Below are 16,840 nucleotides of genomic sequence, written 5' to 3'. Positions count from 1 at the left end.
GCTAAGATCAGACTAGATGATCACAATGGTCACTTCTGGTCTTGGAACCTATCCCTCTACTACTGTCTGTAACTATGGGTTTGCACAGCATTCAGCACAGAGGGATCCAATCTGACACAAGGTCTCCTGTGGCTACTGTCATACAAATAATAATAACAGAGCAGTTGGCTAGTAAATTCACCCAATCCTGCTCTCCGTGTTCACCCAAAAGTTCCCACTGAAGCCAACAGAGGGCTTTGAAGGGTTGGAGAAAGTCAGCTTGGCCTCATTATTTGGCACCGTATTTTAATATTTCAGAAGACACATTCACATGACTCAACTTTGTGAACAAAGGTTCAGACCGGTTCTGTTCAATAATTATCATTGCACTATACTGTGTTCGCTCTGCTGGGGAAGCAACGGCTGCTAGTCCAGTACTGACCATGTTCTATCAGGCCATTTGATCAGCTATGGTTGTGACCACTGCAGCATAAATATCTCAATGGAAACTGCTGGAATGTGGAGAGTGGGAAGGAGGCTCTGAGATGCCGGAGGCAGAGAGCTTTATTTGCTGCAGGCTCTTCGTTATTGCATATAAAAGGCTTACAGGGACTGAAATACTAAAGTAGAGGAGGAGGTGGGGAGAAGACAAGTGGAGCTGCCATTGCAGAGACCAGCACTAGCCATGGGGAGAGCTGCCCAGAAAACTGTCCTCTCTTTACTCTGTCTAGCAGCAGCGGTTTGTCAGGCTCAGGACACCTGCCCAGGTGAGTGAAAAACAATCCTGTTCCCAAGTGCGTTTCATAGTGTGGTTCTTGCCAACCTGGATCCTGGGGAACTGGGAACTGTTCAGAAATGTTTCTTGTCCTACATGTCTATAAAGTGCTTTGTCTGCTTATGGTGCTTTTTAAATAATAAAAAGAACAGCTTCTCTGTACAAAATTCCTTTGTAGAAATTACTCTCTATTGCAGAAGTGCCCGTCACAGACTAGAGGTGTTCAAAAAATAGGACACAGTTTTTGCAAATAATGTTGTGAAAATGTTGTGTCTTGTCTTCACTGAGATTCTTCAGAATTTGGCTTGACCTCCTCTTCTTTATGTTCATTTACTGTCTTCTAACCTCTCAACGCTGCTGCTGGAATCTCTCTGTCTATAGCTCCCATCTCCTCTACATACTGGGGCCAAAGCATTTCTAATCTGGCAACTGACCGATCCACACAGGCAGATGACCTAAATTCTGGAAAATTAAATCTCAATCTTCAAAGCTCAGAGTGAGCCTATGATTTCAGATCCCTCTGCTTTTTAAAATTCACGTTGACCAGATTAAGATGATTATTTGTAAAATCACAACTGTTGTGTATCTATCACCACAAATCCACTATACAACACTTTCTGTGTCAACACATTGATTTCTGCGCTTTGGGTTGAGAATCCAGCAGCATTAGAAGTTTTATCTTAGTATTATTTCAGAGCAGTATTTCTTTACACATTTCCTTTACTTACATTCATGATCATTTTTAAATCATTTGCTATGTACAATTTCTACCCAAAAAGTTCCAAATTGGGAGCCAGAATTCCTATATCAGAGGAAATATAAACCATGTCTCCATTTTGTTTACCTCAAAAATTTCCACATCAATAGAGCTCAATGGAGTTGACAGATGTGTCCCTATTTTTCTTCACTGATGTGCTTATTAATAATTTTAAATCTCACAATGTGTGTAATATAGGGAGGGCGCTGTTAGGTTAAAAAACATATTTAGTTCTTTAAAATGTATTTCCTGAGCTTCTAACAGCAACTGTTTTTTAAATTAATTTACTTTTGGACAATTTTCTCACTGAATGGCAGGTATTTGTTTTTCCTCTGCATTTCATTTCACTTGCACAATGAGAACCGACTAGTCAGTGTCACTTTTGTTTCTCTATAGTTAATTTTGTTATGCTGCAATGGTCGGGTTGCAAACACGGCAGAGGGATGTCTACATCAAAATTAACCTTGAAGTGATTTATTTTAAATACAAAAATTTAATTAACTTATTTTTAACTTTTGTTTTCAATATATCTGAAAACAAAGACTAATAGAAATAACCCCCAACTTTTCATATTAGAGCATTGTGTCTGCAATGCATAAAACCGAAGAAAATGTTGGCTATCATTGCTAATAGAGAAAAGAAAATGCAGGAACTGTCTAGGCTATTTGCTGGGTTTATCCATCTGGATTTCTGCAACGTTTCCAGTCCTGAGAACCTGACAATCATTGTTTATGGATCATTTCTTTCCCCAGTGGTGAGGGTAGTGGGTCTCAACAGTACCGAGAAACTCATCATTCTCCAAGGCTGCCCTGGAATTCCAGGTGCTGTAGGACCCAGAGGAGACCAAGGAACTGCAGGACATACAGGTACTGAATAAGAATCAGCCTTGGATGGTAATTACTTTTGTAATATGCTCAGACTTTGGAGATTCCCCTTGATCCCGATATGAGGAAACTCTGCCCAACTCAGATGGCCAATCCCCCATGTCCAGTGGTGAGGGATTGGAGCTTCAAGCTCTGAAATACGGTCCATTGCCTTTCGGGTATCAGACTGGCAACCAAATCCTCTGGTGTTTTCCCCATCTCTCTCACTGGCTCACTGTGTGACCTTAGAGATCAGGGACTCAGGGAACCAGATGCAGATACATTATTTGAATTTTGACACAAATGGGATATTGTAATTCCAGGTTGGGGTGGTGGATGGGGATTATGTATTCAGTACTTACAATACCTTGAAAAATATACAGTCACTTTTCTGTGTTTTCAGGACAACGGGGACTTCAGGGGATCCCTGGAAAGGCGGGGAAAACTGGCCCAAAAGGTAAAGTGACAAAGGGCAAAGAACTGTGTTTTCCTACAGGTGACCTAAGAACAGGAAAGAAGTTTTTAATCAAATACAAAATAGAGCTAGTTATAAAATACCAGTTCCTATAGTATCTGGGCTCCAAAACCACCATAGCTTCCCTTCACTCTATATTTGAAAATAAAGGGTTTATTATTGCAACAGAACTTCAGATCTGATCCACTGTCAAGATCTCGGTATCTCTGATCAGTCTTAACTGTCTTATTTTTTGTTCATTCAGGACAAACAGGTGCTGCGGGCCCCCAGGGATTGAAAGGTGAGAGACTTCAAATGATTCTTCTCACTGCAGAGCAGAGCACTTTATGACGCTATTCACGGTGATAGAGAAATTGGGAGCAACAATCCCCCCTGCCACCCTGTTTCATTGTACAATTTTTCCTTCCAGCTTCTTGCCAACAGAAGCTGAAATGAAATTGGTTCCAGTTAAACAAGAAGTGTTTTTGTTTAATAGCCAAATGACAAAACAAAGTGTTTGAACATTTCATAAATGTTGAAACAAAACTTTAGGAATATGTGGAAAAATCTTTTACTTGGCTGAATGTATTTAACAGATGTGACCCAAATTCATGAACTGTTTGAGAGCCGAAACTGCATTTTTCGGTGAATAAAATATTAACTGGAAAAATTTCACCCAGCTCTAATTATAATGTCTGATATATCATAATGTTCTATGTAGCCACAGGGAATAGGTCTCAACTGCAGTATAGACACAGTGTAAGGGTGAAATTCAGCGAATGCAGAAGACAAGACAAGATAAATGCAGTACTGCCAGCCCCAAATCTCTGAAAATCTTTAGTCAGGTTCATCAAAAATCAGGAGATTGGCTTTAGAATCATGAGATTATGTAAAAATAATAGATGTGATGTTCTTTTATTGCCTTCTGCTTTTTGAACCTTTAGGGTGCACTGGGGTCACATTTTGAAGCTTTCTCCAAAGCCTCGAGGGGTAGAAATTTACTTTTTCTTTAAGACTGAAGGCTGAAATCATGTCACATCCATTTGACCCCAGGAGCTTGGGCTTTAAGGAAAACAATAGTTATCATGGGACTCATGATTGTTGGCAACATTGTAAATGCATCACTTAAGTCCCACAAAACACCAACTTTAACAGATTGTGCAGAGTGTAGGTGGTGGATAGGCCTCGAACTAGCCCCCTACATAATTAAACTCAAACGATCGCTGTAGTGAGATCTTGAATTATGTAGGTGATCTCTAGGCAAAACAAAGATTTTATTCTGAGTTCTTATTTTAGGAAGTAAAGGAGACTTGGGAGACCCTGGACCCCCTGGAATACCTGGTGAGATCCTCTGCACTCTCCTTTATACTGAGCACATCCTTTCAGTTTTATTTCTGCAGCACTAAAAATTAAGTGACTTAAGAAGCTTGCTTCATGAATAGTTACCATGTCCACAATATCAAGCCCACTGATTCCCCTGTAAGATTTGGGCTTTACAAAGAAAGAAATGGCCCCATCTACAAAAACAGGTGCCATCCATGTGTTGTGACGTCTGGAACAATGCTAGCCAGATGACCTTTGGTATTAGAGAGAACAGCTGAAATGTAAGTGAAATCTGTAGATCTGGATGTGTATCTGGGAGTGCGGAGAACGAATCACAAAACAATGGATCTTGTTTAAATGTCCAGTTAAAGGAATGACCCTTTTTCTACCAGTACTTTGTTTAACTGATATTCTCCCATTGTCACTTGGAATTTTTTTTTTAAAAAATATTGAGTCAAATTCACAGCTAATGTAAGCATATGCAACTCCCCTGACTTTGTGGACATTGCTTCTATGTACTGACCAGCAATTAATTTAGTCTATTAAGGACCAATTCTTAGCCATGCAAGTAGGAGCCTCATGAGAGGGTTACAAAATAGTGTTGGCTACATAATGAGAGCCATCTCAATGGCTCAAGCTGGAAGACTCAGATAAGAGATGTGTGTGAATCCATTAGCACTTGGATTTTCACAAATAAAACCTGTCTAGAGCATTTTCAAGATAACTAGTACTTTGCTATCCCAGCTGTCACTGTTGGCCAATTACATAATTTAAAAGACAGTAGAACATTTTCTAGTTCCATTTCACTTTCTATTTTTTTTCTTTTCATGACTAGGAGAGGAAGTGCTGGAGAACATGCAGTGTAAGAAAGGTGAGAGTTTCTTATGACCACTAAGTGTCATCTCATTCCATCCAGAGACCCAAACATGAAAACCCATTAGAGACAGACAACTTCCAAAAAAATCTGTGATGTACCCAATTTGCTGTTCTCAAACTATCGGCACAGAGATGTTGATCTTTTAAAATGAAGGGGTTTAGGTGGCCAGTGAATCTTTTGTGGAAATACATTTCAGCCGATGGGTTCGCTTGCAAACTGTTTGATGTGAGTATTCCTGTAAGTATCTGATATTCTTTCGGGGTGAGTGCTCACCCAGTCACATAATGACTGGAAGCCCCTCTGACTCACAGAGGGATTTCAAAATGCTGCATAGGAACTTGCAGTACAAATCTTTGTGCACATTTCAGTTTCCATGAGTTTTCAAGATGCTTTGACCCAGTCCTCTGTTCAGGATGAGCTGGTCTCACACAGAAAACAGGGTGTTGGGCAGGTGTTGTGTCTTTTCCTCCTTCAAATAAACTTAATACAACCACACTGGCACATTGGAGTCTAAATAATTTGGTTTGCTAACTACAGAGAGCATGAAAAGCCTAGATGGGTACCTACGCTGCTGCTGTGGCAGGTTTCCAAAGATAGAACACAGAGGGACAACAAACTATTGAAAGGGCTAGTTCCCAATTCCCAAACACTGCAGTGGGGAGGAGAGGAGATGACTCAAAGATTCTTTTCCAGTTACCTGATTCTGCAAATTGATCTGGCCCTTGGTGCAACATAAAGCAGTCCACGAATCCCTGCTCCAAGGAGAGTTAATACAATCAATTTACATATTTCAATTCCTCTTTTGACCAGGAGCAAAGAACTGCAAGGAGCTGTTAGCCAGAGGCAACGTCCTGAGCGACTGGTACACCATCTACCCCCGTGGCTGTAACACCATGACCGTGCTGTGTGACATGCATACAGATGGTGGAGGATGGATTGTAAGAACAGAGCATAATGAAACTCACTGGATATTTTTTCTTAAACAACAGTTTTTTGTCCCAAGAATGGATGGTGGTCCTTAACCAGTGGGTTGTAGCTAGTAGAAAGGCATGAAGATGGAAACTCTGAAGCTGTTAGCTCACCATGGTTAGCTGAACAAAAACACAGACACTTCCTGAGCCCACAGGCACCGAGTCCAGGGGTGCTCTGGAGCTGGAGCACCCATGGGGAATAATTGGTGGGTGCTCAGCACCCACTGGCAACTCCCTGTCCAGCTTACCTCTGCTCTGCATCCGCCTCCTCCCCTGAGCATGCAGCATGCCTGCTTTTCCCCCCTAGCTCCCAGCACTTGCACCACAAAATAGCTGTTTCGCGTGGCTGGGAGTGGGGGAAGGGTGAACGTGGCACGCTCGGGGAAGAGACGGGGCTGGGGTGGGGATTTGAGGAAAGGGTCCAATAGGGGCATGGAGGGGGCGGAGAATTTGGGGAAGGGGTTGGAATGGGCTCGGGGCAGGGGCAGGGAAAGAGTGGGGTCGGGGAGGGGCCAGGGGGGTACAAGCACCCACCGGTGCTGGGGAAAGTTGGCACCTATGAGGCCTTCTACTCCTCGGTTGTGGAGACACCTTGGTTGTGAACACAGTGGGTTTCATGGAGGGAACCCGGAGATTTAGAATCTAAAAGACCCCGTCTGAAGGGATTTTTGTCACTGATCTGACACAGTTAATCAGGTTTCCCTTGTCCTGGCTATTCTCTGTCCGGCTCTCAGAGCCTCCTCAATAGCTCCCAGACTCTGGAACCAGAATTCCTTCTTCCTTCCACTTCTGTCACAGGCCCATTGCCTCAGCTGCTCTATCGCTCAGGCAGCCCCTGAGTTTGAGAGGAGAGAGCGTTCTAGGGAGCTGAGGGGTTTGAACCCTGTATGTACCTCACATTTAACCCTTCCAATTTATTATTCCGCTTATTTATATCCCAGTAGTGCCTAGATAATCTGATGAAGATCAGGGTCCCATTGTGCTGGGTGCTGAACACATACCCTGAGAAACAGCCCCTGTCCCTTACAGCTCACAGTCTCCATGGACAAGGCAGAGAAAGGGCTGCACAGAAAGCAGAGGTGACGTGACTTGCCCAAGTGGCAGAACTGGGTATAGAACCCAGGCCTCCTGATTGCCAGACCAGTGTTACAGATTTTGAACCATGTGATCCTTTAATCTAGTGCTGTTGGTGCCAAGATTTAATATGATCCTGTGAGCCAAGCCTCCATCTGTGACCGTCACCTGAGGCTGAAATAGATCTGACCATGTTAAATCTCATCAGGTGATTTACAGTCTCAGAGTTTCTGGCCTCCTGCTCTAAGAAGGGTGGAAACCACTGTGGGATTTCCCAGCTAAGAACCTCCTGTTTCCCTGCAGGTGTTCCAGAGACGGGTGGATGGTTCTGTGGATTTTTACCGTGACTGGAATTCGTACAAGAGAGGCTTTGGCAGCCAGTTGTCAGAATTCTGGCTAGGGAATGACAATATCCACCTGCTAACATCCCTTGGTAAAGACATCACTGATGCATTCTTTTCCTTACAGCAACCTTCTCCACCAAGCTTTGTTCCCACACTTTAACCATGGTTACAGGGTATAGAGTTGTATCATGAGTAGAGGTAACACTTCAGCTCCAGACACCCCTTCCTGTTCCTTACAGCCCTGCCACACAAAGCTATTAAAACCAATAACGCTGTGGTAGCTGGGCTGGCTCCAGTCATGATTCATGGAGCAGCATTTGGTCCTCTGGTGGTTTGCCCACAGTACAGCAATAAGGGATGCTACAACCTGGATGAGGTCATAGATTCTCAACTACCTTAGCAAAGCATAACGTGGAGCAGGTTTTTAATAGGGAGGTTAGGTTGGCTAGTGGAAATTGAATTGATAAAGGTCGATATGAAGATATTGGCTTGATGCAAGAATCAGTGGGTGAAACTCTGTGATGTGTGTAATGCAGGCAATTCAGACTAGCTTATCATAATGGTCCCAACATAATGGAGCCTGATTCGTGATTTGTACCTCTAGAGGCTCCTGCTATAAAAACAAACATTAATAGTAATAAACACTAATGGAAGGTGCTGAACATTTTGCTTTCAAATTGTTTTCTAAAGGAGCCAACGAGCTTCGCATCGATCTCAGAGATTTTGACTTCAACTATCAATTTGCTATCTACAGATCATTCAAAATTGCAGGGGAGTCTGAGAGATACAAGCTGATCCTTGGAAAGTTTGTTAATGGCACTGCAGGTAGGTTCTGATCTCGTCCTTTACCCTTGTGGCAGATGGAAAAATGTGATGCAGAATATTCTATGGCAGAAGCAAAGGCGAGGTGATCTGTGGAAGTGATCTCTTTCAGGAAACATCAGTTATTCTGCAACTAAAGTTTTATAGGAGGAATACAAGGTCTAGTGACAATAAAACATATAGTATAATATGGATATTCTACCTCGTGCTGGTTGCTTTTCTACATTAGCTTTAATGCCTGGTAGAAATATCTGAATTAAACTAAGTAGGCACATCAGGATTGGTACAAGTCACTGGGTAGGTAGATATGCCCCATTTCATGCAAACTATGCATCCGGACTTCCGGATACCAGAGACAGGAATATTCTGTGGCATGCAGAGCCCGCTACACATCACTGCAGGATTGCTTAGGCACACTGACAAGGCAAGTAGGGAGAAAGGCTTTTAACTAGATTTAAAAGTCCAGGTGACAAAAGCCAACAGCTAAGCATAAAAAAGGGCCACCTTAACAGAGGGCTAGATCTGTGGGGGGCATGTAGGGTCAGAGAAGGAAGAAACGGGAAATCAGTCAAGGAATCTGCTCAATATCTGAGATCCCTGTATGTAAATTGCAGGCGGATGGGGAATAAATAGGAAGAGCTGGAAGGATTAGTATAATAGTAGAATTACTACTTAAGAGGCGTCACAGAAACTGAGTGGGATAAGTCTCATTACTGGAATGTTGGTATAGTGGCATATAGCTTGTTTAGGAGGGACAGGCAGGATAAAAAGGGAGGAGGTGTTGAATTATACAGCTAGAGTATATACACTTGTTCTCTGCTCCAGGAGGAGGCGAGAAGCAGACCAGTTGATAGTCTCTGGGTAAAGAGAAAAAGGGTAAAAAATTGAAGTGACCTCTTGGTACAAGTGTATTATGGTAATGGGGAACTTTAACTACCGAGATGTTTGTTAGAAAAATAATGCAGAAAAACACAATATTTCTGATAGGTCCTTGGAATGTAATGGGGACACCATTTTGTGGAGGAATTAACCAGGGGGATCAGCCCGTTTAGATTTAATTCCCTTCCTGACAAGGTTATTGGCTTAGCGGATGAGGGGGAAGCAGTAGATGTGACATATTTTGATTTTAGTAACACTTTTGACAAAATCCCACATGACATTTGGAATAAGCAAGCTAGGGAAATGTAGTCTGGATGAAATTACCATAAAATGGAAGCATAACTGGTTGAAAGACAGTGCTCAGAGAGTAGTTATCAATGGTATGCTGTCAAACTGGGAGCGTGTATCTAATGGGGTTCTGCAGGGGTCAGTCCTGGGTCCGGTAGTAGTCAATATTTTCATTAATGAGTTGGATAATTGAGTGGAGCATATGCTTATAAAATCTGCAGATGGCACAAAGCTGGGAGAGGTTGTAAGCATTTTGGAGGACAGGATTAGAATGCAAAATGACCTTGGCAAATTGGAGTATTGGTGTGAATTCAACAAGATGAAATTCAGTAAAGACAAGTGCAAAGTGATTCACTTAGGAAGGACAAATCAAATGCACAACTTCAGAGTGGAGAATCACTGGCTTGGTGGCAGTACTGCTGAAAAAGAACTGGGATTTAGAGTGGATCGCAAATTGAATATGAGTCAACAATGTGATGCAGTTGCACAAAAAGCTAATACCATTCTGGGTGTGTTTACAAGACTGTGGCATATAGGAAACAGTAGGTAATTGTCCTGCTCTACTCAGCACTGGTGAGGCCTCAGCCAGAGAACAGTGTCCATTTCCGGGCACCACGCTTTAGGAAAGATGTGGACAAATTGAAGAGAGTTCAGAGGAGAGCAAGAAAAATGATAAAAGGTTTAGAAAACCTGACCTATGAGGAAAAGTTAAAAAACTAGTGATGTGTAGTCTTGAGAAAAGAAGACTGAGGGGGGAATCTGGTAATGGTCTTCAAATATGTTAAGGGCTGTTATAAAGAGGACTGTGATCAATTGTTCTCTATGTCCTCTGAAGGTAGGACAAGAAGGTATGGACTTAATCTGTGGTAGAGAGATCTAAATGAGAATTAGAATTAAGTTTCTAAGTATAAGAGTAGTTAAGCTCTGGAATAGGCTTCTAACAGAGGTTGTGAAATCTGCCTCACTGGAAGTTTTTAAGGATAGGTTGGGGAAACACCTGGCAGGGACGGTCTAGATTTACTTGGCGCTTCCTCAGCCTGGGGTGTTGGACTCGATGACTTCTCAAGGTCCCTTCCAGACCGACATTTCTATGATTCTGTGATTCTATGATCCTGAACCCTCAGCAGGCTCCCGGCTAAGCTCTTAGTTTAGGAGCACAGTGGGCTCACATTATACCACCACAATGTTGCAAACTGACTTCAGGACACCGAAGGACTGAGCACATTGACTGCAATAAGTTATTCTGGATCTATAGTTGTGTAACTGAGATCAAAATATGGCCTGATGAAAAATGTTCCTCATTGGAAGTAGAACTGCAGTCTCTCTCCTGCACCTGAGGGAGAGTTCTGCTGAGTGGTGAAGGGAGAACTGAACTATAAAATGTAAAAAATAAACAATAAGAGATTATCTCACCCACCTGGTCTCTGTAAAAACATGTAATAAATAAACCCAATTGTTTCTACAGGGGATTCCTTAACTGACCACAACGGTATGATGTTTACAACCCAAGACAGAGACAACGACTTCTCTATAACTAACTGTGCTATAACCTTTAAAGGGGCCTGGTGGTACAAACATTGTCATAGGTCCAACCTGAACGGATTATTCCTGAGTGGAGCCCATGAAAGCTATGCTGATGGGGTGAACTGGGTTTCAGGCAAAGGGTACAAGTACTCCTACTGGTTGTCTGAGATGAAAATTAGGGCCGTGTAGCCAATCAGAGAGGCAGTTATAATAATTATACTTAGCTCTTACATAGCATTATAGGCCTGGCATAATGAACATTTATCTGGAGCTGACAGTAAAGCTCTTTTCCTTATGCACCAGCCACTAGCCGGCAGACATCATCATACACACTTACCTAGCGCAGTGCACTAGGACTACAGCTAGTAAAAAAGATTAAAATAGTTTCGTTGGGGGAAAATGTAATTTCTAAGTTGTTTTCATTGCAATGAGTTCTAAATTAACCCATTTTTGCTTTTGTGTTTTTAAATTTTTGCAGATTTTTTTTCATTCCTCTCCCTGATATCAGACAATGTTATTTTATTTTATCATTTTAAAAAAAACCCTGGCTTTCTGTAAAGAAAAAAATGTAGTCATTAGCCTGAGAACATTTTCAAAAAGAATTGCGGAAAACATTTAAAAAATATGATTTTTTTCCTGCCAAACAAAATATTACAACCACATCAATGATATTTCATGAAAATTTTTATATTTTTTTTCAAAAGCTGTTTGTCCACAGAAAAACTCGTAGTTTGAAAAATGTCAGCCAGCTCTGTCTAGGTTATGTCTCCTCTCCTACATGGCTCTGTTGTCGCTTGATTCCATTCCCAGAAGCACCACAGACAGCTCCTACTGCTGCCATGCAATTCTTCCTGTGGTGTTAGTGACTCATTACCCTCAGATGCTGCCTCTGCCTCTGGAGAACCTTCTCCTCTGTCAATAAAGCAAAGGCTGCTCAATGATTTCTCTGTCTCAGATTTGTTTGTGCACACAAGCTAGTTCAATAGCATTAAAGCCCAAATGTGCCTGGCCCTGCGTTGTGAACACTGTGGGCAGAGTGCACCCTGGGCAGCCAGGGACATTATTGGTTTGGGTCCCCTGGGGAGTACAAGAGAAGGGCGCTCCCTCTGCCAGCAGTGCTGTGGCTGCAGAAGGGGCATGTCTAAATAGGGTGATGGTGCAAACAGAAGAGCACTGAGACAATCTCAGGCTAAATCTGCACTAGAAAGTCCCATCACTCAGCCCATGCCTGCTCGTGCCTTGTGAGGCAGAACAGGCCACAATCTCCCCTCTTTGTGCTAGTATGAGTCCCAGTGGAAGATTTAGCTGTCAGGTAGGTGAGCAAATGCTGGCTAGACTCCACGTCCAACCTCTCCCCGCCCCGCCCCCCCCCCGTCTCCATCTCTCCTTGTGGCAGAGGAACAAAAAGATGAGCATTGATTCAGGCAGGGCCGGCCTTAGGAGAGGGCCACCTTGGTGACTGCCCAGGGGCACCATGGTGAAGGGGGGTGCTATGCAGAAGTGTGCACTGCCAGTGCAGAGTCAGAAACTGCTCCTGGCTAGCAGGTCAGCACTGTGGGGGGGGTATCCGTGGTGGAGCGGTGACAAACAAATACTGCTCCCCTCCCTCGTCCCTGCAAACCCCCAGAGGGCTATGTGGGGAGGAGCAAGGAGCAACACCAAGCACTCCGTGCATCCAGGTCACTTTCCCAACCTGGTCTGTGCTGTGAGGTGAGCATCAGCAGCTGCTGCTCTCTTCCCACCTGGCTGTGTAAGGGGAGGGCAAAGTGACCCAGAAGCGGGGAGTCTTGACTTTGCTCCTTGACCCCCTCCAACCTCCAAGGAGTGTATGGAGGAGCAGCGTTCAAAGGGGGGAAGCAGGCAGCATTGCCAGCCACTCCATACATCCAGGTCAGTTTCCTCATGTGGGTGCAGGTGTTAGGGGCACAAGGGTTAAAGGTGCAAAGGGGGATTGGGAGCCCACAGGGGCCAGAGGCACCAAAATACACATTCCTCCAGGGTGGTATTTTCCCTAAGGCCAGGCCTGGGTGTAGGTTTTTATTGTGGGCCCCCCATGCCACCACAAGTCCCACATTCTCACTTCCCTCACCCCCACCCCACTCATCCCTGCCTCTGCACCTCCTGCTCTGCTCCCCCCGTCCATCCCAACACCCCCACCCAGGTCCAGGCCCTGCTGTCTGCTCCCTCTGGCCCGAGCCCTGCACCAGCGCTGCTGCTACAAGAGCCATCACCACTGCTCCTGCCAAAGCCAGATCTGGTGCCGTGGGGTCAGAGCCGCAAACCACAGCTGCTGCTGCCAGCAGAGTTGGAGTCAGAGCTTCTAGGAGGCAGCAGGAGGGGAGGGACGGGGGGTGGTGGTGGCTACCAACCAAAATGGAGGTTCTGCCATTAGCGGTCCCACTTGTCTGACTTCCCTGCAGAGCAGGGGCGCAGCCACACGTGGGCCTGGGTGGCTACTACCGGGAAGTGGAGTTGGGATGAGGCGGGCTCGTCCCACTCTGCCCGTCTCACTGGCGCTCCTGCTGGGGAGTGGGGTCGGGACAGGGGGGCTTGTCCCACTCTGCCTGCCCCACCGGCTCTCCTGCCGGGGAGTGGGGTCGGGGTGTGGGGCTTGCTCTGCTCTGCTCGCCTGGTGCTCCTGCTCACGAGCGGGTGGCTGGCGGCACTAGAGGAGATCTTCAGAAAAGGTAGGCCCGCCACCTGGGGGGGTCGGGCCCAGCGTGGGGCAGTAGGACCTGGAAGGGAGCCAGGAGCGCTGGAGAGCAGCGTCTCCTCCCAGAGCTGGGTGCACACCCAGGCCGCAGGGAGCCCCTGGCCATGCCGGCTGCAGGGTTGGGGGGATGTGGGTCCCCCCATCCCTCCCAGCCCCCCTGGAATTACCTGCCCACCCAAATATCCCACATTGGCTATGCCATTGCGGCAGAGCCACCCTTTTGGAGTCTCCCTCCCTGCTCACGGCTCTTCCTAAGGGTTCCAGCAGGCCCCAAACAACAGCTGCGGTCTGCGCTGGGCATATGTTGTATGGCCAAGCAGCCCTGAGCCTGCACCAGCTATTCATCTGCCTCTGTCGCCTACCTTCTCCCGCTCGATTCCTGCACCCACCTCACAAGTACCCCTCTCAGTGACCATGGCAGGGGGCCCCTTCGCTGGCTCAGGGCTGAGGCAATTGCATGGGTTGCACGTGTCTAACCCCATCCCTGGCAGTCAGCCCCAATTCTTACAGGGCTCCCCGGCACAGATGACTCATGCTCCTCCCCCGTAGCGGAGGGGGCACGATCTAAGGGGGAGGACATGTGAATCCCTGTTCCCCCCCATGTCTCCTTTGCCCAGTGACCCCACCACCACCCTGCAGCCCAGTCTGGGTCCATCGCATGCTCTTACCTGCAGGAGGGGGGAGGCTCTGTCCTCCTCCCATTGCGCTCCCCTCTGGCATGGGTGGCCACTCTCCCTGACAGCTGGGCCTGGGTGGGGAGCGGGATGGAGCCACTTCTCAAGCTCGCTGAAGCTGGCTGCTCCAGGTTGTACAGCGCAGCAGCTGCCTGAGAGAACCTGGCTGGGGAGGTGGTAGCAGGGGCGAGCCACCCCCAGCCAGGCCCAGCTGCCCCCTGGGCAGGCCAATTGGGGGTGGGGAGCACTTGACCCTGCATGCCCCCTGTCACCTCAGCCACCTGCCCTGCAATCCCATTGCAAAATGCCACAGCATCTGAGCATGGCCAGCAAAGGCTGCTGCTAGTAGAAGTTTCCTTCCCCATCCTGCAGGGGCCGCAGCCGCTGGGGATGCTCGAGTCCTGGAGGGGCTGCTGATGGGACATGTTGCTTCCATAGCCTCCTCTTGCTGCGGGACGCAGAGATGCGTGTTTTTTTAAAAATGTTTTCTGATTCAAAATAAAAGCCTACGGTGATGTGACCATTGGGCCCGAAGCTGCATGGTTACGACTATGCTCTAACTCTTAATCCTGCCCTCAGGGCCAGTTTAAAGTAATCCATGTCCCAAGGTGTATCCTAAAATGGCCTCTGCCAACTTGGAATGCAAGTGGCAAGGCCAGCCTCCCCTTCCAGGGGATTCATCAGCAATGCCATGAGGTATCCTTTTCTTCTCCAGAAGCAAGGGCCTCTTTCCTCTCAAAAGAGATAGTGCTGACAGCAGGAGAGTCCCCCAGCACTTACCCCAGAAGCAGGCATTTGTAATGTAGTCATGGTGGGGGATCAGTTGGGCCAAACCTGAGGGGTGGCTGCAATCCCACATGCCAGGTCACTTGGCCACTCACATTTGGCCCAGCCACTCCCCATTATGATGGAGGGGTGACTGGGCCAAACCTGAGCAGTGCTGTGACCCTGCACACCAGCTCACAATGCCATTCAGTCACATTTTGCTTGGTCCTCACTATATCATGGTCAAAACAAAACAAAACAACAATCCCTCCCTCCTCCTCCCCGAATTTGGGCTGTAGGCATGTGCACAGCTTGCCCATGCATTAGTCCAGCCCTGATTACCCCACAGTGACTTCATTAACATCAGTGGGCTCACTCCATGTTTGTACTCGTTTGACCAAGTGGGGAGTCGGGGACACCAAGTTTTACAAAAGCATAAGAGGATCTATCTCGCTCCCACTGAGGTCAATGGCAAAACGGCCCATCCCGTAACTCATGCAAGAAGGACCAACGGCAAAGGCGGGGATAAAGAGATGTGGCACTGTTAAAAATTGACTTGCTTGCAAAAGAAGTGTGGCCCATATGCAGCTGTTCCATAGCCATGCAATGCCCCGCTATGGGAGAAAGTAATTTAAAGTTACCCCTGGGGAGCTCTGAACTAACCCTATGTCCCCCTGGACTCACAACAAAGGGGAATTATTAATTATCTTAATTGTTTATTATTGGATTATGATAGCATCTAGGACCCCCTAGTCACAGGCCAACATCCCATTGGCACTGTATAAGTACAGAACACAAAGACAGTCCCTGTCCCAAAGATCTCATCTCAGACACAGAAGAGTGATGGTGTCAGGCTGCGGTGGACTGGCCTTTAGCGAAAAAAAGAGTGCTACAATGTATAATACAGATTGTCTGTCCAATAGCAGGGGCATCTGACACTGGGCGTGCATATTGTAACAGCCACTGGGGAAAGCTGTGTCCAGCGTCATAATGCCAGCTAAGTCCATCACTGGGATTTGCAGAGAAGTGAACGGTGCCTAGAAACCCACAGCACATTTTCAAGGACATTGCACCAACATCAGGTAAGATGGGGTTGGCTAGTTGCAGCCATCCAAATTTCACCCCTCTATAGCTGTACTGTCCTCTCCCTGTGTGGTGCTCTGTCCTCATATGGTGATGGCTGGGCCACAGACAGAGGTTGATGAGGCTACTAGAGACTTGTAGGCTACACACCTGAGTATTTCAGCTAAAGAGGCAGTGACTTATATGGTTAGCTACAGAGGCCGCAGGTTCAATTCCTCCTGGTAATGACTCACCCATGAGTAAAATACACAGCTTGGCAGTTGGAGAAGATGACAAACTAACATTCACTGGTGGTACAACCCATCTGACATCCAATGGCATGCTCAGAGAAGCAGATCCTGCCCAAGGTAAATCCTGCAGCACAAGGTCTATCACACAAAACCTATGTGAGACCAGAAATCACAATACAAAATTAATCGTGCTTCCTCAGTGTAAAGAGGAAATATCCATTGCACCCAGGGAGAATAGTGGTATTCTTACTCTACAGATTAGAGTCATGCAAACTCACAAGCACATAGAGAAATAAATCATGGCAGTGATCTGCTCTCAGGCTCATCTAGGGTGACCAGACAGCAAGTGTGAAAAATCAGGACGGAGGTGGGGGGTAATAGGAGCCTATAAAAGAAAAAGACTCAAAAATTGGGACGGTCCATATAAAATCGGGACATCTGGTCA

The 16,840-nt window shown here is 46.1% G+C and overlaps 1 protein-coding gene across 1 annotated transcript; it reads left to right on the top strand.

The window, feature by feature from the left end:
• Window positions 1-664: 664 nt before the first annotated feature.
• LOC127036005 (ficolin-2-like) lies at window positions 665-11,121 on the top strand. Its single transcript, XM_050926422.1, has 10 exons — window positions 665-746; window positions 2,264-2,377; window positions 2,778-2,831; window positions 3,094-3,129; window positions 4,125-4,169; window positions 4,987-5,022; window positions 5,839-5,966; window positions 7,377-7,506; window positions 8,108-8,242; window positions 10,872-11,121. Exons 1-10 carry the CDS (start codon window positions 665-667, stop codon window positions 11,117-11,119), a joined length of 1,008 nt encoding a protein of 335 aa, XP_050782379.1. The 3' UTR covers window positions 11,120-11,121.
• The last annotated feature ends 5,719 nt before the right edge of the window (window positions 11,122-16,840 follow it).

The sequence above is a fragment of the Gopherus flavomarginatus genome, chromosome 17 (assembly GCF_025201925.1).
Source record: "Gopherus flavomarginatus isolate rGopFla2 chromosome 17, rGopFla2.mat.asm, whole genome shotgun sequence".
NCBI classification, from domain to species: domain Eukaryota; kingdom Metazoa; phylum Chordata; order Testudines; family Testudinidae; genus Gopherus; species Gopherus flavomarginatus.
Note: the sequence above shows the minus strand (reverse complement) of the source record. Positions and strands in the feature narration are given on the sequence as shown.

Coding starts and splice junctions, on each gene's coding strand:
- LOC127036005 (XM_050926422.1), top strand. CDS start 665: ATGGGGAGAGCTGCCCAGAAAACTGTCCTCTCTTTACTCTGTCTAGCA. Junction 2,378..2,777: donor AGGAACTGCAGGACATACAG/GTACTGAATAAG, acceptor CTGTGTTTTCAG/GACAACGGGGACTTCAGGGG. Junction 2,832..3,093: donor GGGGAAAACTGGCCCAAAAG/GTAAAGTGACAA, acceptor TTGTTCATTCAG/GACAAACAGGTGCTGCGGGC.